The sequence below is a fragment of the Lampris incognitus genome, chromosome 17 (genome assembly GCF_029633865.1).
Source record: "Lampris incognitus isolate fLamInc1 chromosome 17, fLamInc1.hap2, whole genome shotgun sequence".
NCBI classification, from domain to species: domain Eukaryota; kingdom Metazoa; phylum Chordata; class Actinopteri; order Lampriformes; family Lampridae; genus Lampris; species Lampris incognitus.
This window is the reverse complement of record NC_079227.1, coordinates 22,271,098-22,293,796: the sequence shown is the minus strand read 5'-3', so window position 1 is coordinate 22,293,796 and position 22,699 is coordinate 22,271,098. Positions and strand designations below refer to the sequence as shown.

Genomic DNA, 22,699 nt, shown 5'->3' with positions numbered 1-22,699 from the left:
TGGATCAGCAGAGGAGGTGGAGCAGTGACCAGGACGGCTCAGAGAGCGGAGTGATCGGCAAATCTGCAAATTTTCCCTTTAACTACAGCAGCACAGACCCCTATACAAGTACCTTGCCCTACTGGATCCATTATATTTCGCTGGTTGCCCTTTCAGTAGTGCCTTCTAAAACTAAGCTAGCTTGAAATGTCGCCATCTCAGTGACCCCCTCCCCCCTCATCAAATGTAACTCGATGTGATTTTAGAGATGGAAGTACAGCCCTTACATACGACGTACAGTTATCATAACTTAACACTTGACCTGCTTTAAACGACTTACGTAACCGGCATGAATTATTAACACGCAGTGGGTCCTAAGCCCTTTTTAGCGTGGCATGAACTGTCATTCGATGGGATGGTTTTTGGCCTCGTCAAAGGAAGCAAAGAGAAAAGCTCAAGAAAAGCAGGATTTTAATGGCAAAAAAATAATAACAATCCAACACGCTTACCTTCTATATTACACATAATACACACTGCAGGGTGGTACCAAAGGTTTAATGTGTGTCATTGCACTTACACACACACACACACACACACACACACACACACACACACACACACACACACACACACACACACACATATATACACAGACAGGCACTCTTGCCCGCCATCTTTCTAATGCAGACACATGTACAAACAAAATCCAGTACCTGTCTTTTTATTCCAGCATCTTACAGCATGTATATTCACACTGTTCAGCGTCCCACTGGGATTTGAATGTGAGTTTTCTCCCGCTGTGAAGGAGCTTTCACAGGGGCATGAAATCCACCCAGGCCCCCCATTCACCCGGGCGAGCGTCTCTCTGTCTTTCTCAATCAGTCAGCTCGGGGTGTGAGCCAGGCTAAACCCGTCCTACTAACCGTGAACCAGCCTCACTCCACGCCCCCATCGCCTCTACACAGACACACACACACACACACACACACACACACACACACACACACACACACACACACACACACACCATCGCCTCTACACACATGCACACACACCCTTGCAAGCTGTCTCACACACACACATACAAAATGAGTCAGCCTCAGTGTGTCTGCCTTCCCAGAGGATGTTGCCCTCCACTTGAGTGGAAGTTATATGTTGGGGGGGGGCATTTGGAACAAATTGAGTTCTGGCGACCCACCGACCCATTCCTGGTGCTTACCGTGGGAAGGGTTTATGTTAGCACTAAACAAAAGCAGTCACAGCCCAGGCTATGTGTGGTCATGCGCACGCAGTATGTGTCCATCTGTGTCTGTGTTTGTATGAGGAACAGGGGAGAAAGGGGCTGAATGGGAGAGGAAGACAAACAGACAGACAGTCAGACAGAGAGGGAAGAAGGGGCCATAAGGTAAATATGAACTTGGCATAGTTTATGTCTCTTCGCAGGGCCATTTGTCGAGACCTGCGTGTCGCTTTATTCCCCTCTCGCTGGTTTTCTCCACCACCGGGCTATCTTGTGGGCTCCCTGCCATTTTTTTTTTTTGTGAGACCCTGCAGGGTTAATGGAAGAACACAGTTTAGGGGCCTTGCAAGACAAAAGCTACACAACAATGATGGTATGAGTTCGCTCATACTGCAGGGCAATCTTTTTTTTCTTTCTTACGGTACACAAAATCTGCTCTTTAGTATTCGGCACAAATTCACACTCGTAGTCACAGCAGATTAAATATTGGCTCAGTGGGCATTTTATTTCACCCTTTAGTGGCTTTTCGATGCCTATAGACTTTCTATGGGAAGGAAATGTTTTTGTTGGGCAATGCAAAGTCACTGAACGTATGTAAGAGAACCCCCCCACCCCCACCCCGAAGAAAAGCAGAAAGCTCTGCGGCGGCGTTAGGGCGAGATGGCTTTTCGTTTTCTTCCAACTCCAAAATGCAATTCAGATTGCGGCTTACATAAACACTTAAGAGCCGATGGATTGGCATTTTAATGGTATAAGTTGGAGGGATCCCCCCCCCCATTTGAGAAAAAGGACCACTTCATGAACTGACTGAAACTGACAGTATATTGACCCCAGCCTTGGTGACAGCATTTGTTTGTCGTCTACCCCCGTGCATTGGCTTTAGGGACTTATTCGCACAATGTGCTTTGCATACGTCCGCACCTGATTTGCTGCTCTCTAACGTAGCTCAGCGAATCCCCCTTTTCCCATCGGAGCGCAAAACTAAACAGAGTCTGCTCATCTGGGACATGACCTGCTATCATCGAGCAGTGATTAGAGGGCATTACTCCTGCTTGCTGGGCCACTTAGTGTCATAGTTGTTAAACATAGCACGCCACGGCCTAATGGGTGTGCGACCAAGCTGTCAGATACAAGCATGGCAGTGCACACACCTTCTTTAACAGTGCGTCATGCTTCATTTAGCTTCAATGCAGATGCCTTATACTCACATACACACATGCATGCATGTTTATACACACACACATACATCCAAACATATGAAATGCATGCATGCATATGAAATGCATGCATACATACACACACACACTTTTTTCCCTTCATTTTTATCTTTATTTACCTAATATAAAGTCACAATGTGGAGGGACACACGAAAGAGAGTGGAGACGGAGACGCTCGGTGCACTGGCGTGTGCCATCTCGAGAGGAACACAAGTATTCGTGACAGCTTGCGGAGGCACATCGTCGGGGACATTTGGCATTATTCATTTAGACCACACTTACTGGAATAAGCCACACCGCAGCAGACAGATGAGAGCATCTGCTCCACTCTTTAATTCTTATCGCGGTAATGACTCTGCAAGGCCTCGCGCCCCTTGTAACAACCCTGTTTAGTGTCGGCGCCGAAGAAAAACAACAGATAAAGACACTGACAGACTGTTCTGTATCGAGGAGAAAGAATGAGGGTGGGCGGCGGGGAGCAGGGGTGGAGAGAAAGAGAGAGAGAAAAGGGACAAGAAAGACCAAAAGACCGTGAGTCCAATGGCAGAGGGAGTAAAGATAATAAGATGGCTGACTGTATGAACAACGCGGGAGGCTCGTCGTCTCCTCGGTCGGTTTTAAAGTGGATTAGCAGGAGGACTTGGGCGGTGTTAATGGACGGAGAGGGCTGATACCAGGTCTAGGACACAAAGAAGTAATGTGTTTAAGTTCTTTATCTTTACCAACTGGTTCACCCAACGAGAGCTGATTCTTAGACTGGCTGAGTGTTTTTTTTTATCCCTTGATGGGTATTAACCCTCTCCCCAGTCTGCACACACTCACACACTCCTCACACACTCACATGTATGTACGTCCCCGATCTAATTTTCTGATACTATGAGGTCATTAACTGCGAGGCTAGCACGGGGAAAGGGCACGCTGTAAAAAGATAACTGCATTTCCTGTGTCCATATGGGAGCAGGAGGCTGTCCTGTACCCCGGGGGGCTGTTATCGGCTGTAGGATAACTGCGCTTATACGCTGTGACGGCTCTGCATCCGTTCGCAGAGTCACGACACAGCACGCCGAGCGCTGGGGCTGCGTGGCTAATTCCCATGCTGCTAAGCGTGACCTCTGACCCTTCGCCAGTGACACCTCCCACATGCCAGGAGGGGTCATAATGTATCATTTCAGCAGCGGAAATGGTCATTAAAACAAGTCTGTTTGCATCACTTCTGTCCTGCTGTAGGATGCCGATTAAAAAAAAAACTACTGACTTGCTATAATTGTTTTTTTCTTTCTTGTATATATATATATATATATATATATATAACAAAAGATCAGCTAGTCCGGGAATGTTTTTGCTATGGACTTGACCCCTTTAGGACCCACAGGTTGCCATGGCAGTGCGAGTCGGTCATGAGTCTGATCAAACACATGTGCAATTTATTTGATTGGGTTCCACTTCAACAAACCACGCTACTTTCTTTTCCTGTAGGATGATGGTGTTTGGAGTGCTGATGCTGATCCTGAGCTGGGCCTCGCTGGGAGCCGACCTGGCCACGGCTGTGGTGAGCTACTCCACCGCCTCCACCCTGACTGAGCCAGTGTCCACAGAATGATTCTTACCATTCTTACCATGCCCGACAATGATAATGGCTATGTGAGGTGTGAGGGAGGGTTTAGACATCCCACTGTGTGTGTGTGTGTGTGTGTGTGTGTGTGTGTGTGTGTGTGTGTGTGTGTGTGTGTGTGTGAAAAACCAGAAACCACCTACCTTGTGTGGACATTTTATAGGTCCTCACAAGTAAAAGGGTCTATTTTAAGGTGAGGACTTGATTTTAGGGTTAAGGTTAGAATTAGGGTTAGGTTAAGGCTAGGGTAAGGGTTAGGAAATGAATTTAGTCAATGAGGGGTCCTCATAAGGATAGTGAAACGAGTGTATGTTTGTGTGTGTGTGTGTGCACACGCGCGCGTGTGTTTTCATCCTCATTTATTTTTGTAAGGATCAATTTTCTGAGTTGCTAACCATAAGAGAGAGGACATCTTTGTAAAGTGAGAACTTGGGTTTGGGTTAAGGTTAAAATTAGGATCAGAGGCGTCCGGGTAGCATGGCGGTCTATTCCGTTGCCTACCAACATGGGGATCACCGGTTCAAATCCTTGCGTTACCTCCAGCTTGATCGGGCGTCCCTACAGACACAACTGTCCGTGTCTGCAGGTGGGAAGCCGGATGTGGGTATCTGTCCTGGTCACTGCACTAGCGCCTCCTCTGGTCAGTCAGGTTGCCTGTTCGGGGGGAGGGGGAACTGGGCGGAATAGCGTGATCCTCCCATGTGCTACATCCCCCTGGTGAAACTCCTCACTGTCAGGTGAAAAGAAGCAGCTGGCGACCCCACATGTATGGGAGGAGTCGCGGTGGTCTGCAGCCCTCCCCGGATCAGCAGAGGGGGTGGAGCAGCGGACGGCTTGGAAGAGTGGGGTATTTGGCCGGATACAGTTGGGGAGAAAAAGGGGGAAAAAGCCAAAAGAAAAAAATAATTAGGACCAGGTTAAGGGGAGGGTAAGGCCTGGGCCACGCCGCCTACCTGAGCAGCACGGGTGCGCCGTGGAACCTCTTGCTTTTCATTTCGGCGGCCATGTTAACAGGTTAGAGCAGCCACACAGCCTGCATGAGCAGCGGCGCAGACACAGCTCAATCCACACTGCAGCGACGCAACTCTAGAGAACAGATGTGGCGTCTATTTCTCTCTGCATGAGGCACGCCGTTCAGCAAAAATAGACGGTGAAAATGATCTGTTGATGGTCATACTGACATCACACCAGCAACATTACATCACATAGCCAATGCCTTTCACTACAGTTTAATTGTCTATATCTGCAGAATATGTCACAGACATGAAAAAAATGTTTGTTTTTTTAACCATTTTAGCACCGGCATGTTAGGAGAAATTGAAGGCCAAATGTGTACTATATTCCTATAGCAGAAACCCCGTGTAGGCTATAATTATCTGATGTGAAGAAGTTAACACAACATTAGGCGTCGTGTCTGAAATGAAATTAAACGTTTGATTAGTCACAGGCAAACTCAGTGTAGAAAGATGGGGCAGGGCTGCAGCAGCAATGCTGTCTGTGTGGACACCACCGCATGCATGCAAGCCGCAGTAATTCAGTGAGGCAGCCGCCACGCACAGTTAGAGGTAAGTGGCGTGGACCCGTGTTCATGTGTGTGTGGGTGTGTGTGTGTGTGTGTGTGTGTGTCTGAGGTAGGTGTGTGTATTATTGTGTCTTGGATGGTGTTTGCTATACAGTAAAATGTGTGTGTGTGTGTGTGTGTGTGTGTGGTAGGTGAGATGTGGTAGGTGTGTTTGTTATTGTGTCTTGGATGGTGTTTGCTATACACTATAATGTGCGTGTGTGTGTGTGTGTGTTGGTAGTGGTAGGTGAGATGTGGTAGGTGTGTGTGTTATTGTGTCTTGGGTGGTGTTTGCTATACACTATAATGTGTGTGTTTGTGTGTGTGTGTATGTGTGTGTGTGCGTGTCCACATTTAGACATGCTCATGAGCGTGCATGGTAGTGTGACTAACAGAGCAGCTGTAGTGAGAGCAGTTACATTAGCTATACCTTTTCCAGCATCAAACCTTGCAGCAAATTTCATTTTCCTTGCTCTGCGCCCACAAACATGTTTGTGCAGGCTGCAGTTGTGTTGAGTCGAATATCTTTTGGGTCATAAAGATCACTGTGTTGGCATTGTGAATTATCATTCACCTCGGGTTTGTTGCAGTTGGTCTTAACAACACTGTTTGTGGTCACGCAACCCATCGAATATTTTACACCGAAAATAAACAAGCTGTTTCATTGCTTGAGCTCGTAAGTCTCCAGCGTGTGGTTTTACGGTCTGCGTGGGTAGTTTGTCTGACTTTATTGTGTCAGTGTTTCGCCTCACCTTGTATGCCCGTGTTAAAGAGGGCGTCACGCTGGTTGAGCATCTCCTGCACCGGCCCGCCCATCATTCTGTTCCGGGCCTGACTTTGTCTCTTACTTTGTCTCTGAGCATCTGATCGCTGAGTGTCGGCCGAGGGCCGGCAAGGTTTAGAACAAAACCATGCCTGGAAGTTCAAATTCAGAATCCACGCCCCGCCATCGTCTCGCTAAAATCATATCAGGGATTACGACGGCAGGGATCCTGTTGAGACAGTGAAATCCGATCACGCTCAGCGGTGAATCATTTCTGCCTTAGGCTCGGATTTGGTCCAGAGGGGGGCGGGAAACAAGCCGCATGAACGTCTACGTGTCCTGGAGGGGCAGGAACAGCGAGGCGCATAAAAATAGAGCGATGTGATCGTAGAATGAAAGAATTGTGTGATGTTTGAGTCACCTAGCCTTGGGCGCGTGGCTCGTTCTCTCATGTTTGTCGTTGGATCCCCTGGTTTGACTTGGGGCTGTTGGGGATGATAAGTAGTGAAAGTGTGCAGGATTAAGTTTGGGCTAAAGAACATGGAGTCAAAACAAAGTAGGTCATATTAATCAATACCAACAGTTTGGTTTCATGTTCTCGTTAGTGTTTACATGTGATGGTACACATTTTGCATGGGTCAGTTCATAAATATTGGTTTACTGCTTTTCACAGTCCCGTTGTAATAGCAACAAAAATTGAAAGAAAAAAAATCTGAGTGCAGTTTTTCAAAAGATGCAAAGAGCATGATACAAATATATGCAAAGGATGTCCAACTAACCTCTCACCGGTGGCTTCCTATCGTTTTACCATGATGAGGGCAGTGTAGTGCGCTTTTTGACTGGCGTTCTCCCCCACTTCCCTTAATTGTCTGGTCTGCCACTGTGTGTGTGTGTGTGTGTGTGTGTGTTTGTGTTTGGTTCATAGTGCAGAGGCGGATGGAACAACCCCAAGGCGGTGACGGTGCACATAAAACCTGCAGAGTCCTGCTGGGACGGAGAAGAAAAGGCCGCAAATTAGCCTGAACCTATTTAAGAGACGATATCACAGCACACATGCTTACGGATGGACCAGCCACACGTTTAGTAGACGATGGCTCCCCATTAACACTGTAGGGCGTAGAGGTTTTCTTACACTTCTCTCTCGCAATACATGTATCTCGTTGGGTTTTCTGGCTCATTCCATGTATGTTAAAGCCAGGACAGACAGACTGCAATTTTTCAGGAACTGGGACAATTTTCTTAGAAATTCTAACCAGTAGTATTTTTTAACTATAGACATGTCGATGGGTGGTATGGTGGTGCAGTGGTTAGCGCGGTCGCCTCACAGCAAGAAGGTCCTGGGTTTGAGCCCCGGGGTAGTCCAACCTTAGGGGTCGTCCTCTATGTGGAGTTTGCATGTTCCCCCCGTGTCTGCATGGGTTTCCTTTGGGTGCTTCGGTTTCCTCCCACAGTCCAAAGACATGTAGGTCAGGTGAGTTGGCTGTACTAAATTGACCTTTTGCAAAGTACCGCCCCAGAACGGTGCTTGTCCAAGCCTACCTTAGCAACGGTCCGTCAAGCTTTCAAACACACAACAAAATGCTGAAACGGTGTGCCTATGGGATCTGCAAATCGGATACTAGATATCTGAAACGTTTGGAGGGGGTGTAATTTTCTTTCCCTTCCCGAAACCCAGAATGCAAGAAGCGCAATGTCGACAATAGATTTCGCAGTATAGCAGACCCCGTGGCCAGCTTAATCCATCCAAAATCAACAAAAATACCCGTCTGCTCCAAGCTAAGCTTGCTACTAGCTATTATTGATAGCTAATACAGCTAACGTATTATTACTGTTACTTTTACCCACACAATGTGCTGATTTCTTCCTTCATGTTTTGGTGTTTTCCGGCTACTTCCTGGATCGTTCTGAAATGCTTGATGGGCATAGCAACAGTAACTAAGGGGGGCGGGACTTTGCGAAAGGTCAATTGCCCCTAGGTAGGTATGTATGTATGTGTGTGTGGGGGGGGGGCTGTGATGGACTGGCGGCCTGTCCGGGGTTTCTCCCCGCCTGCTGCCCAATGACTGCTGGGATAGGCTCCAGCATCCCATGACCCTGAGTTTGGATAAGCGGTTTGAACAATGAATGAATGAATAGACATGTCCACTCAATATGATTCCTGCTTCGATTGGCGTTACCCATCCACAGCGAATGTACAAAACATTAGGCGCACAATCAAGAGTCGTCTTAAGACGGGTTAATCAAGGACACAGGTTAATCCATAAAAATGCTGTAATTCTTGCTAAACCTGTCTCCTCCCTTTATCTCCTCTTCATGGCTGAAATATAATAGTGTAATTATTTGGTGATATTTGGTTTCACTTCAGCAGCCTGTTTCATAGAGACTGACTATTTTTCCGTAGAGATTCAGCCTATACCTTCCATTTTTGTTGCAAAATGCTGCGCATACATCATGGCCTCTCCCTCAGTGAGTTATATAACCTATTCATTATGTGGTATTAGGCTGACTGCGACCGACCCGAACTCAATGGTATGGCTAACCTCCAGTGGTCCCTTCCTTCTGCCTGAGAGCGAACACCGCCACAACTTAAAATGGCCGGATAATTGCTTATGCATGCACATAAAACGCTGCCCACAAAGTAAAAGTAATTATGTGAAGAAGCCGAATTTTACTGCTACAGTCAACACTGTAGTTGACATCATTGTGCATCACTTTGTGTGTGTGTGTGTGTGTGTGTGTGTGTGTGTGTGTGTGTGTGTGTGTGTGTGTGTGTGTGTGTGTGAGAGAGAGAGAAAGATTGACAGTGTGTGTTTGCATGTGTGTGTTTGCATGTGTGTGTGTGTGTGTCTGTGTGTGTGTTTGTGTGTGTCTGTGTGTGTGTGTGTCTTAGAGAGAGACTGACAGCTGATGGTTGCTTATGGCATGAAACAGGCTTGTACTGTCTCATAAAGAATTTACTTGACTCACTGGATTATTTTGTTCCTTATTTGTTGAGCACTTTCCCTACCGTTGTGTTTCTTTTAACAAAATTATTATTATATATACATATGTATGTATGTATGTATATATGTGTATATACACACACACACACACACACACACACACACATATATATACATATGCAGTGTCAGAAAATAGTCTGAATCTGTGTCTTATACCCTCCCCCTCTCTCGGCTTCTCGGTAAAGTAATGTTGTATCCAAACTGCCCAAAATGTTAGCGCTGTGGTTTGAGGGGGCGTTAATCTTCTTGTAATCTATTCGCTATTGTAGCCGTCTTGTTTTGTCCCACTTCGGTAAGCAGAGCTGCTGTTCTTTTGCTCTAATGAAGTCAGACTGCAGCCACCTTAAGGGAAATAACAAACCTGCGAGTGGTGTTCTTGTGGCGTATGCATGCGCAAGCAAGCAGCAAGCATGCATGTGTGGGCGATTACATGTATGCTTTTTATTCTGTATTTAGTTGTGTACACATTTTTTGTGTGTAGATTTGTGTCTGTGTTGATGCACAAGTGTGTGTGTGTGTGTGTGTGTGTGTGTGTGTGTATTCAGGTTGCAGTAAGCTTAGTGCTGGAGTGCATAATAAATGAATGCATAATGAATGCTCTCGTTCACAGATCTCTTAATTACAGACGTAGGAGTAGTAAGAAGTCTGTGGTCTTAGAAAGTCGCCGTCTCCCTGTAGGATTTGAAGCAGAGGAGCTCAGCTGTGCGCTGCTAACAAACTAGCCCCAGAAATGGAGCAGAGCAGGAAACCCAAAATTACTAGTAAACCTGCTTGGGTTTGTCAAGGAAGTAGGCTACCATTTTATTGCCTGTATGCTTAGTTCATTAGCTTAGCCCCCCGGAGGAAGTTATGTTACATGCAGACATGATTTGCCTTTGCCCAGGAGACATTTAGCATTCACATAGCACAGTTGGGGGAGATTGTTTCGCCCCACTTTTATGTTAATGCTGCCAAGGCAGGTCGCTTGTTAGTGCCGAGTGTTGCAGCGGATGTGGCCTTGAGTGACAACCTTGAAAATTGTACCTGTCCAGAGGTGGCAAGGTGCAGAACATGACACTCGTCTTTTTCCTCTTTGTGTAAGGGGCTTTGATTTCTGTTGCAGAAGAGCGCTTCAGATTTTTATCACCACTGTTTCCCAGCTCTGTCAAAGAGTCCTGCTGAAATATAAATGAAGTGTTCATGTTGGATGGGTTACTTGGTTCTGTGTTACACCCTCTGATTATCTTTTCTGTTTTTCTCGTGGATGTGATGTCCCCCCCCCCTTTTTTTTTCTCCCCAACCATACCTGGCCAATTACCCCACTCTTCCGAGCCATCCCGGTCGCTGCTCCACCCCCTCTGCTGATCCGGGGAGGGCTGCAGACTACCACATGCCTCCTCCGATACATGTGGAGTCGCCAGCCGCTTCTTTTCACCTGACAGTGAGGAGTTTCACCAGGGAGATGGAGCACGTAGGAGGATCACGCTATTCCTCGAAGTTCCCACTCCCCCCCGAGCAGGCGCCCCGACCGACCAGAGGAGGCACTAGTGCAACGGCCAGGACACATACCCACATTCGGCTTCCAACCTGCAGACACAGTTGTGTCTGTAGGGACACCCAACCAAGCCGGAAGTAACACAGGGATTCGAACAGGCGATCCCCGTGTTGGTAGGCGATGGAATAGACCGCCACGCCACCCGGACGCCTGATGTTTTTTCTTTTCAAATTTTTCTTTTCTGCATTTCTGGTTCTTGCTGTAGACAAACAAGCTTCCAGGAGAACTTTAGCTGCTTTTATCCAGCCATTTTGTGTTCCTCGTCATATGTCGTCATCGCCCCTTTTTTCCAATCGTGTCTTCCATGTTGTTTTTCAAGGGCACCAGTGATTTCTGTATAGCCCCCGACAAGTACATCATGAGCCAAACGAAAGACATCGTCAGTGCTGGTGAGTTCAAAATGAGTGGAACTTTTAATGTTGTTTAAATGGAGCTGTAATTAATAGGGCAATAAACTTTACTCCAGACACTAATTGAATTCTAGTTAAGTAAGAGTAATGGTTTGGCTTGCTGTGTGTGTGTGTGTGTGTGGGTGGGTGCGTGGGTGGGTGGGTGGGTGTGTGTGTGTGTGTGATCTCCACAGATATAGTCCATTACTATCTGTACTGCAACCAGACTCGCTCCAACCCGTTCCAGCAGGTAAAGAACTTGACATGCATCAGCCTCATCCTTTTCAGCCTTTGCTGGCATCTTTTTGAGACTTTGCTGATGTAACCTCCTTTCTCTTAGGGGCTTTTATCTGTCTCTCTTACTAACTGTGTTTCTCTCTCTCTCTCTGTCACTTTCACTTTCCTTTTTTTTCTCTCTCTCTCGCACTTGTTCCCTCCCCTGGCTCTTAAAAAGTGAAAAGGCTCTGGCAATCTTAGGTGAAGACCACTTGTTTTCATGGCCACCCAAAGTAGTGCTACCGAGACAGCTGCTTGGAAAAAAATGCAGATCAGATGAAGGCAATTCGAATAAAACAAACTGGTTTTGTTCAGCGTACCACATCTGTCTCTTTCAGTCTCTCCATGTGCTCCTGTCAGTCTCCCTCTTTCCATCTCCCTCTTTCACCACATCTCTCTACTCCGCTGAGGTTATTCTCCAGATAAGCCAAAGAAGAGATTTGGGGTCGAGACATCAGTCAGAGAAAAAGTCAAAATTGCTTCTGCCATGGCCCAGTGGAGCTCAGTTTCTTATTATCTTGTGCTGACATACCCTCAGGGTCCCAAGAGAACCGGCAGCCGCGCCCAAGCCTGATAACTAAAATCAGCACCTTTTCACCGGCATACAGATACACAAATATGCAAGTCCATAATCAGGCAGGCAGATACATGAACACCACAGTACTTACACAGTGAATGGTAATAAACCCACACACACACACACACACACACACACACACACCGACTCGCATAATTTAAATCCACCTCAGACCATACAGTATCATTCAGCTGTAACCTCTGTGCTGTTGTAAGCTTTTGCTCCGAAAGTCTATTACCCTCACATCGACTCTCTACTTTTTTATCCACCTGCTCGATCATTTTTTACTTTCTCTATCTCGGCAAGCTCCTACACATTTGGGCGAGAGCCGTTTCTGATCAAAGCGTTTGATAGAATTAAAGGGTACCGGTTTTTACCACAGACATGCATGCCGCAAAGACAAAAAAGCTGAAAAATGTCAGATAAGAGAGAAGCAATTACCTTTATGGGTGGGGGTAATTGGCCACATCCTTTTTCAATTTAAGAGTGTGCCACTGGGCAGGGAATTTCCATGTGTTCTCGAGTTACAGAGAGTAACCCAGAATATATATAGATATATTTTTTACTGATGCCTCGTGCAGACTTAGGTATTTTTGAAAACGTTGCTTTTCTGTGTTTTGGCCTTTCGTCCACATGCAAACTGCGTTTTAGGCCACTGAAAACGGATCTTTTGGAAAACTCCTCCCAGGGTTTTCAGAAATACAGTGTTGACATGTACACCGGGAAAACTGAGTTTTTGGCTTGTTGTTGACTTTTTTTCAGGATTCTGATTGGCCAACATGGCTTTAGGGTTAGTGCTATATCGCCGCCTGTTGGTTTGGCGTGCTCTTGACAGCACATTCGTTGTGTTGAGTAGCATGTGTTTTTGCATTTTCATTTGGACTGAGATTTTTTTTAAACTGTGTGGATGGGATTTTTTTTTAAGAACAAAGGAGGAAAAACTAGTTACCCTAGATGTAACTCCAGTTCTATGCATATGTGCTTAGCCCTCTAACGGGCTTTATTATTGGTTACCCTTCGAGGCTCCTCCTTGGAACTTGAGACAGATCTTTTCTGCAAACACCCCCAAGGTGGAAGCAGCGCGGCCACAATCAAATAGGTCCTGTAAGAACTGCAGAGCATCCTGCGAAGGGCAGGAGCATGGATTGAGGTCCCTGGCTTCACACCAGACCACAAAAACCCACCAGCACATAGAATAAGCCCTGGAAGTGGAAGGGGCATGCGCGTTCTGAATAGTTGTGACCACCGCCTCAGAGAGGCCCATGTTGTTCAATGTCATCCTCTTAACTTCCAAAACATGCGGTGCATCCCAGAACTGAACGCGAGAGGATCGCACCCTCTGCCTGTTGCAGTGCCATGGGCAGGTCCGGGACCAGCCACGGACCCTCCACCCTCAGCTGAACTAGGTCCGGAAACAACCTGGCGCCCGATCTGTTCTGCTTTGTCCAGGGAAAGGCTCCATTCCTCCTGGAGCGAGCCCCCTCTTAACATCCTGTCTTCCCCCACATTAAGAGACCCCGGAACATGGCAGGCTTTCAAGGAGTGGAGATGGCGATCTGCCCACATCAGGATGGAGACCGTCATCCTTTGCAGGGCCAGAGATCTGATGCCCCCTTGTCTGTTCAGGCAAGCCACCGTTGTGGTGGAGTCTGACTTCATCATGATGTGCTTCCCTCTCAGTAGAGGAACAAAATGCTGAAGCACTTTCTACTGCCGTGAGCTCCCAGAGGTTTATGTGGTGAAGGGCACCAGACCACGTGCCCCCCATGCTGACCTGGCCAAGGGTCCCTCACCAGCCAGCCAGGGAGGTATCTGTGAAGACCTGAACATAGTGCAGGATGCACCCCAGCTGAACTCCCTTGCGGAGATGACTGGGTGAGTCCCAAAACCTCACATCTCTCTGTGCCAGTGTGGGGATGTGGGGCCCACACTGTATGTCTTGGATTGGGTTCAGCTACAGCCGTGTGAACCAATGTTGCAGGGTCCTTATGTGTAGCAGCCCCTAAGTGTACCACTGGGTGAGCTGCTGACATCATTCCGAGGAGAGACATGATACTCCCTGCCGGCACCAAGACCGAGGATAAAAGACATCAAATCAGCTGCAACAATAATATGACATGCTCCTCTGACAGACATGCCATCATAGTGTGGGAGACCAAGGATCGAACAGACCGAGGTAGGGCATCTGCTGGTTTAACTGAAGGGCACTCTTGGTGAAGTTGATAGCGAAGCCCAGCTGCATGACTTGTTGAATGACCAGAGCTGTATGGGATTCCGCTTCCTTCCTTGACACGGTGAGAATCAGTCAGTCATTGATATAGGATAAGATTCTCACCCGTTTCACCTTTAGTGGCCCTAGTGCTGTCTCCACACATTTGGGGAACGTGCGCAGAGATGGGTGTATTGAACAGGAAACAGGTGCATTGATAGATCTATCCAGAAAAGCTAAATTGCTAGCAAGTGCCACTACCTTGGAGGCACAGACATAGCTGCAGTCAAGAAAGGTGGCCATCAACTGGTCCCGCTCACTGGGCAATGACGGCCAATCGCATTGCCAGGGAGAAGCTGAAGGGAGGAGGCAGACCCTGACTGCATCCTTGATAGAGGGCACTCCCTTGTCCCAACCCCAGCCCTCCATGGAGCAGTAGGGACCCTAACCCTAACCCTAACCCTAAACTACAGCTGGGGTCTTGGCACCAAGTGGAGGGGCCCACTCACGCTGCACATAGTGGAAAAGGTGCACCATCTTGGGGCATAACACACAAGGGCAAGGCCTACCGCAGGGGTCCCCAATTACTTTTCATAGCGGGCCATTTTTAGAGCCACTTTTAAAACCACGGGCCGCTCAACCTCCAGCAGCATGTTGTTCGTTAGTTTGTTTTGGTGTCGATACGTTGCAGGTATTATAATTTAAACAGAGATTTTTCATCTATTTTTCGATATATTACTAGTCTTACTTTTACTAAGAATTTTTTTTTTTGGTAGGGAAATAAAAAAAAATATTCCGTCTGGCATTTCTCCAAAAATTCTCGCAGACCATAAATCAACCCGTCACGGGCCGGACGTGGCCCGCGGGCCGCCTATTGGGGACCCCTGGCCTACCATGTGGCTGGGCACAAAAGCTGACCTTGGAGTCATCCCAGGGAGAGAGAAAAAATTCGCAGATCCGTATGCAAGATGGCTGAGTGAAAAAGGGAGACGAGCAGAGGAGACGCAGTGGTTTTATAGGAGGTGGGGTGCGGTGGGGCTCCTACCACTTGATTGGGCAGTGAGAGAAAAGATCTGTCTTAAGTGCCGAGGTAGCGCCTCGAAAGGTAAATCAATAGAGAAGCCCATTAGAGGGCCGAGTACATACGACATAAAACCCTTTTTTTCAAAAATACCCGTGTATGTGTGGACTAGGCATGAGATGGCAATTATTTTAACCAATTTAAATTTGTCACTGGGATGTTAATTAGAACAAGGACAGATTCTCTGCAGTCTCATGACACATTTGCGGTGTAGACACGAAATTCTTAATGAACCCAAGGAGAAGACTGTGATGGTAGATGGGTGAAATGTTTGTAACAATAGAAATTTCACATCATCTTTGAAATTAGCGTCAGCTCAACAAAACACCCACATGGTTTAATGAAGAAAAAAAAACAATTCTGTAGTGTTTAAACTTCTGATGACATTTTAACTGGGCAGAGGTTTAAAGGTTTGAGGAGTCTCCCCTTTCTTTGTCTGATTTAACTGAATGTATCTCATTTCTTGTGGCAGAACCACTACAGGACAAAAGCCACATAACCATGAAAGCTAATGGTGGAGGCTCTTTGGTTAATCAGTTGTGTTGTGCCTAAATGTGGTGGCTATATTTTGCCCCCTGGTGGTGAGATGATAAATCTACAGACCTAGTATAACGAGCAGTGTGATATGGCTGTGTAGTGACTGAATATTTGAGCTCAGTACAGCTCTGTACCATATGTGTTGTCCCCATGGGTATTGAACCCCTCACTAATGTCAGTGCCATGGCTCATCAAATAAGGGAATTACAATTAGCGTGCTGTGCGTAAGGAGAGTGATCTTTTTTCGCCGTTTGAGATATTTCACAATTTACTTTTTTTTTTTGTGGGTGTTCACTGTGTGGAAGAACACCCCACCCACCCCACACACACCCCATTGAAATACGGACCATTTAACGACACACATAACAGTATGCACATTGAGGCAAGGTGTGTCATCATCACGGTGTGCAAATGCTATCTTGTTCTATATTTGGATCCGTGTTCGCTCTGCGTCCATAATATGTGATCGTAACAAACTTATCCCTTTGTCTTCAGTCTCTGACCATCTTCCAGAGATCCCTTACCACCATGCAGATCCAGATTCAAGGCCTGCTGCAGTTTGCTGTTCCCCTTTTCCCAACGGCAGAGGTATCTAAATTCAGACACACCTTGTGCGCACGCAGACACCCCAACGCAAACACTCTTCATCACTCGTAAGTCGCAGGCTAAAGTCGTGTGTCCCATAGACTGGTATAATGAGGCAAAACACACCACGTAGGACACTCTCTAAAATTTTGATGAATAATTTTACCATGACGCGTTGACCTTCCCACAGAGAGACCTACTGAGCATCCAGAACTTGCTCAATACCTCTGAGGCCAGCCTGCACCAGCTGACTGCTCTGCTAGACTGCAGGGGGCTCAACAAGGTTGGTTCACTGCATCCTAATTGGCAGCACAGTAGCACAACTGGGTCAACATGACTGTAACGGGTTATGCAAAATGTAGCATATAATTGGAGCTGGCGGTGAAAGAGGGCAGAACAGAACAGAACAGAACAGAACAGAACACCAGAACAGAGTTTGCAGTTTGCAGTTCACAAAACTGTATTTGCTATCTACTTCGTGTCCTGTGCATATCTGTTTATGTGTGTGTGGGTGGTGGGGGATTAGTGGATTTGTGTCATAGGTGTGTGTCATTTGAGCCTCTTTGTTTGTATTTTTTTGACCTCTCCAGGACTATGTGGATGCATTAGTGGGTGTGTGCTACGACGGGGTTGAGGGTATGCTTTACCTCTGCCTCTTCTCCATCCTGGCTGCCTGTGCCTTCTGTGTCATGCTGTGCGCCATTCCGCGGGCATGGAGACAAATTGCCTGCAGGTCAGTTTACCCTCCACCTCTCCGCCTCAGTCTCACTGAGTGCCCTCATTTACCAGTCCTCCAGCCTCCTCTATCCAATAATGCCCATGAATCAGATGGCTAACCGTACAAAAAAAACAACCCGACTGTGTTGATCATTTACCCATCTGTTTTTACATGGTGGGGAATAGGTTACATCACCAGCCTCTTGGTGTAAAATTCCATAAAGCATTATTACAAATGCCATTATTTTCCCGTTTGATTGTCCTCAGGTGGCGAATTTGCTAAGAATGCATGGTTTACTTTTTTGGTCATGTGCGCTGCTTGGCGAAAGGTTAAAAGCTTAAGTCGAGCCAATGGCTAAGTGCTGAATGCAAAGTGCCTGCCAGTGAGCAGCCACAAATGGTCACACATCACACATCCCAACTTTACTCATGCACACACACACACACACACACACACACACACACACACACACACACACACACACACACACACACACACACACATTTCTGGCTTTCTGCTGATATTTCACTCCATCTCGCCAGGGAGCAAGATTATGACGACATAGACGAGGAGGACCCATTCAACCCGCGGGCCAGGAGAACAGGCTCACAGAATCCCAACCATGCCAACATGCACAGCTTCTGCAGCTACAGCAGCAGCATGGGCAGCCAGAGCAGTCTGCACCCCCCCGCCCCAGCTGTCTCCAATGCCCCCGTGTCTGAGTATATGTGAGTTGGAGGGGACTATGTGGGGGAGAGCGGGGGTGGGGGGATGAATGAATAACGCAACGAAATGCAGATGGGTGACTTTGATGATAATAAAGTGCCGAAATAAACAAGGCTATCTCTACGAGGGGAAGGGGCTGAGCATGTGCATATTTATATGTACACGTATGTGTCTGCATGCATGTCATTTTGTGCAGGTTATAGCATTTTGCAGTCTCTCCTTTATGTGAGGAAAAGAAAATCCGCTCCAGTGTATGAATGCTACTCACACATTTCATCTCTACTAAATGATTTACCAAGTTTCCCAATACTGATTTTTTTTTACTTCTCATAACGTCTTTGATGTACATTTAATTAATGACAGTTTCATTGAGATGAGAGGCTTTGATGAATGGCCCTCTTGCCTGTCTGTAATTGGATCGCTTTCTTAGAACAATGAAATCAGTTCGGGGAACTTGGTGTTTCGTATTCACCGTTCCCATGTGTGAACGATAATGGTAAGTTATTGAAAGGAACAAACAAGGATGACCGGTTTATTCATTAATATTTTTAACTGTAACAGACTACAGGTTGTCATTGGGTTATTTTTAATTCTTTCATGCAAGTTTCTGTGTTTCTTCTTTGGTCTTTTTTTCTTTTCTTTTTTTTCTTTTTTTGCTTCTTTCACTTTCTTCATTTCTTTGTCTGTTTTTAGGAACCAAACCGCTCTCTTCGGTGGGAATCCGCGGTACGAGAATGTGCCTCTGATTGGACGAGGCTCACCGCCCCCCTCGGTACGTTGGGTCCCAGTGGCCAATTACATCTCTCCTCTGAAATCATTTTTCTCTGAGTTAACCAATCAGCTTTCATCCGGAAAGCACAGAAAAAAACAATAAAGAAAATTAATACAATTACAGAATTTAGCTAAGCATCGGTTGTTTTGGTCACGCCCAATAATTTTTATTTTTCTGACTTGGTAAGATATTTGTATGTTTCTGAAGAAGTCTTGGCGCACAGATAATTAATTCTGTGTGTCAGCTAGGCCGAACGTGGCCCCTTAGGCTCCTTATGGTTTCTTGGAGGTGACATTTACTTTTAAATTCATTTGAAACCTTTCACTTGTCCCTAATCCTTTATTATAAGGGTGATACTATTTTCCCTTGTAGATTTGTTTCATTATAGGAGATTGTACAATCGTCTACCGTGTCTTTTTCCTGTCCTGCGTAACTTAGGTACACCTAACCAAAGCAGCGAGATGCAAGGCATAGAAACTATATTTAATATTTAAACATGAAATGTCATTTACAGTGGCCTTCCTCAGACCTCATGACACACGGGTGCTAGTCGCTAAACTCAGATCCCTCGATAAATTCACCTCCTGCTGAGCCACTTTGCTTCTGTCACATCGAGGAGCTAGACTTGAGGAAATGTTGAATTCATTCAATTTTAATTAGTCCTTTCTTCTCAGTAGCCAAATGGTCTATGTATGTGGTAAATTACGAGGCGACAAATAGGCTGCGGTCACATGCACATTTCCGACCTCTCTCGGTTCAGTGCTTTGTAGCTTCCTGTACCTTGAGAGGTTATGTTCATTACAGCTGCCTCTTACCTTTGTTACAGGCACTCAATCTAAAAGCCCCCCATGTGTGTCCTATGAATTATATTTTATTGCTTTAGTTTGTATGGATTTACGTAAGGAGATTGTGACAACCGCAAGTCTATTTTCTCACTTCACATTGTCGTCAAAGATTTAAATTCACATTTTGTGAATTTAATAGAATATTAAGATTAGTTCTGTTGTGTCAGAAATGTTTCTTTGGTTTGCTCTCAAACTCAGTTGCTAATTTATTAATCATGGGTGTGTCCCTGTGCACAGGCTTCCTCCCTAATCGATAGCAATGCTATGCAAGTAATATATAGATATATATATATGTATTTTTACACATATACATTTACACATGTATTCTACCCCTTGACTACAATTTAACGACGCCATACCTTTCAGCTAACAGCTTCTTTTGTATATTTTTTTGTTTGTCCGTTTGTCATTTCTATGTTTGTTCGTATCTTTCATTTCAATGTTCTCCTCTTTTTTGTTTAATCAACTATTGGAGATATACTCTCAGCAATATAGAAACCGAGTAAGTCTTCTCCACTCCTGCTCTCAAACTCTTCTTCAGGATAAACTCCTCCACCTTCCCTCTGTTGCATCTCCCTCTTCTACCTCTCCTTAACCTCAGTTAACGTTTTTTGGTTCACCCGACTCTCCTCCTCTTTGGCATGGCCCCTTAATTCACAATTGAGTACTGTTCTCATCCCAGAAATCTGTTTGACCAATCAAGGGTTTTGTCGCCCCCTGGTGTTAAGAAGGTGGTACTGGCGTCCCCAGACTCATCGCCTCACAGCCATTCTGTGCATGCACTTCACTTCCCTCATTCAAATCTATAGCTTGTATTGCCGTGAGGTAATAGGAGCCAGGTGTCATGTGTAGTGCTATAGCATTTTATTTTCCCACAGTGTATGGCTTGACACACCACAGCTGATTGAGAGCCATGTAAGCACCAATGTTGATGTCAGTGTTTGGCTTAGGTGTTGGACAGTGTATTTTTTCCATCATTGAACATCTGACGGCTAAGGTATCATTTTGATAAAGAATTATGTTATTTATATGTATGTCATACGCATAGGACAAGTTTAGCAGTCATGTCTTGAACCTCATTGTTGAAGGTTTTTTTTTTAAACATATGGATTAACCTTTTCAACCCATGACCAGGCTTAATCTATGCCTGTGAAACCAAAGTTGAATTTAAACTTGCAGTACATAGCATCTTGTTATATGATTCTTCCTGTTTGTGTCCTGCTCTGGCTCTTTTCTTCTACAGTACTCGCCCAGTATGAGGGCCACGTACCTGTCCATGACCGAGGAACAGAGTAGACACTTTGGGAATGACTTCCAGGCGTAGATGCAACCTCTCCATCCTCCCTTCATCAGTCAAAGTGGAGGTCTCACCGGTGTGCAACCACATGCAGTCATTGGGGCAAGAGACTGTGGCTACGGCGCTGACCCGCCAGTGTAAATCTATAACGGGATGGGAGTATCGCCGTTGCCGTTTCGCTACTCCAAACCTCACAGAGAACAATATCTATAAGGTCTCATCATTCCAGGGCACCCGCAGTACCTGTACTGTCTCAGGACAATGAAACCATATCTGTAGTGCACCATGTGAGTTGTGTATTCATAACCACATAGTCCACTTCTCAGCCCCCCCCCCAGCCTCTTGTGGGGGATTGTCGCTACAAATTGTTGATGTACTAGTGAAATGTTTTTCTCTTTTAGTTCTTGTTCTGGTTTGCTTACCTGACACATTGTTAGACTATTTTGGAAAAATGTGATGCATAAACAACTGTGAGGTCATTGGGCTTTGAATAAATCTCGGGAGTCATGCAACATACCAACTATTTGTCAACCACATCTTGTACCATGTGTGGAATTAATTTGGCACAATAGTGATTTGATCTCCTACATCTGCGTAAATCATTCACTTAGAAAAAAATATATATATATACACCACCAAGGTAACGCAGAACGACTTTGATGAGGATTAATTTCTCACGGTACTATTGATATTAATTTGTATCCAGCCGAGGCAAAATATTTAATGAAATGTGGAAGCATTTTTTTGTGCCTATATAACCACTCCCGCTTCCTCGATGCCAACATGTGATTCTCGTTTTTTGTTTTTTTTTTCCATTCATTGAAAGTCTTGATATAGAAGTAAGGGTTGGTGTTCAGGAAACATAACGAGGTGTCTGTACAGAATAATATGAGGAAAATCTCTGGAAAAATGTGGGGTCATGATGGTCTCTTTTCCACACGGAAATGATCGGCTGACATACACGTGCCATATGGTCCCGTGTTATGCCGTTTCGCTTGGTTTTTGTGAAATTGTTTATCTCTCTCTCTCTCACACACACACACACACACACACACACGGTTCATTGCTCCAAAATTGTGTCACATTTTGCCATCTCCATAAACTACTTCGACTAAGGCCTCTGTAAATAACTTGTACAACACCAGTTTGCCACCTCATTTTGTATCTTTACTTTGATGACAATTTTGGTACTAATGTCTTTTTTTGGTTGTCCCACTGCGCCACTTTTATAATGTAGCTTCTAGTGATTTGGCTGCCCCCTATTTTCAACACAGAATAACAGCACAGTTATCATTTAGGGGGCCATTATTTCATGATGGCTACCTTATGTTTATTGAATATCATACAATTCTACTAGTATTAAACGATTCTAGTTTTGGCCATCATTTTTAAAGTTATGCTGCTCTAACAATAATATAGTGAAATTTTTGGATAGCAATTAATGCCACTAATTATTCCATCTTTACAAATCAAGTTACATTTTTTTTAAAATGTGGTTATTTAGACCAAATCTGTTTTTATTTAGGGATGTGTAATACATCTAACTGACGTTTTTTTGTCATAGTAGTTGGTGTCATTTGTTTCAGAGCATGTTACACTGTACAGTTAATGCAAGTGGTGCTTAATTTGTGTGACTCAAGACACTGTGGTGTCAGCGTGTAATAAAATACTTTTGAATAAAGTTTTGCTTGTAGATTTGTTTTTGATAGTTCTGCAACTTGCAGATAATGGAGGAAGCGCTAACCACTGCGCCACCGTCTCCTCACAGCAATAAGGTTC

The 22,699-nt window shown here is 45.5% G+C and overlaps 1 protein-coding gene across 1 annotated transcript in view; it reads left to right on the top strand.

Annotated features, from left to right (window-relative positions):
• Window positions 1-22,592, top strand: part of ttyh2 (tweety family member 2) — a 117,701-nt gene extending 95,109 nt beyond the window's left edge. The window contains exons 6-14 of the mRNA XM_056297355.1: window positions 3,913-3,985; window positions 11,228-11,297; window positions 11,492-11,547; window positions 16,473-16,565; window positions 16,753-16,845; window positions 17,153-17,295; window positions 17,823-18,008; window positions 18,700-18,778; window positions 20,867-22,592. Of these exons, the coding sequence (XP_056153330.1) occupies window positions 3,913-3,985; window positions 11,228-11,297; window positions 11,492-11,547; window positions 16,473-16,565; window positions 16,753-16,845; window positions 17,153-17,295; window positions 17,823-18,008; window positions 18,700-18,778; window positions 20,867-20,947 (874 nt within the window). The 3' untranslated portion in view covers window positions 20,948-22,592. The remainder of the gene's footprint in view (window positions 1-3,912; window positions 3,986-11,227; window positions 11,298-11,491; window positions 11,548-16,472; window positions 16,566-16,752; window positions 16,846-17,152; window positions 17,296-17,822; window positions 18,009-18,699; window positions 18,779-20,866) is intronic.
• The last annotated feature ends 107 nt before the right edge of the window (window positions 22,593-22,699 follow it).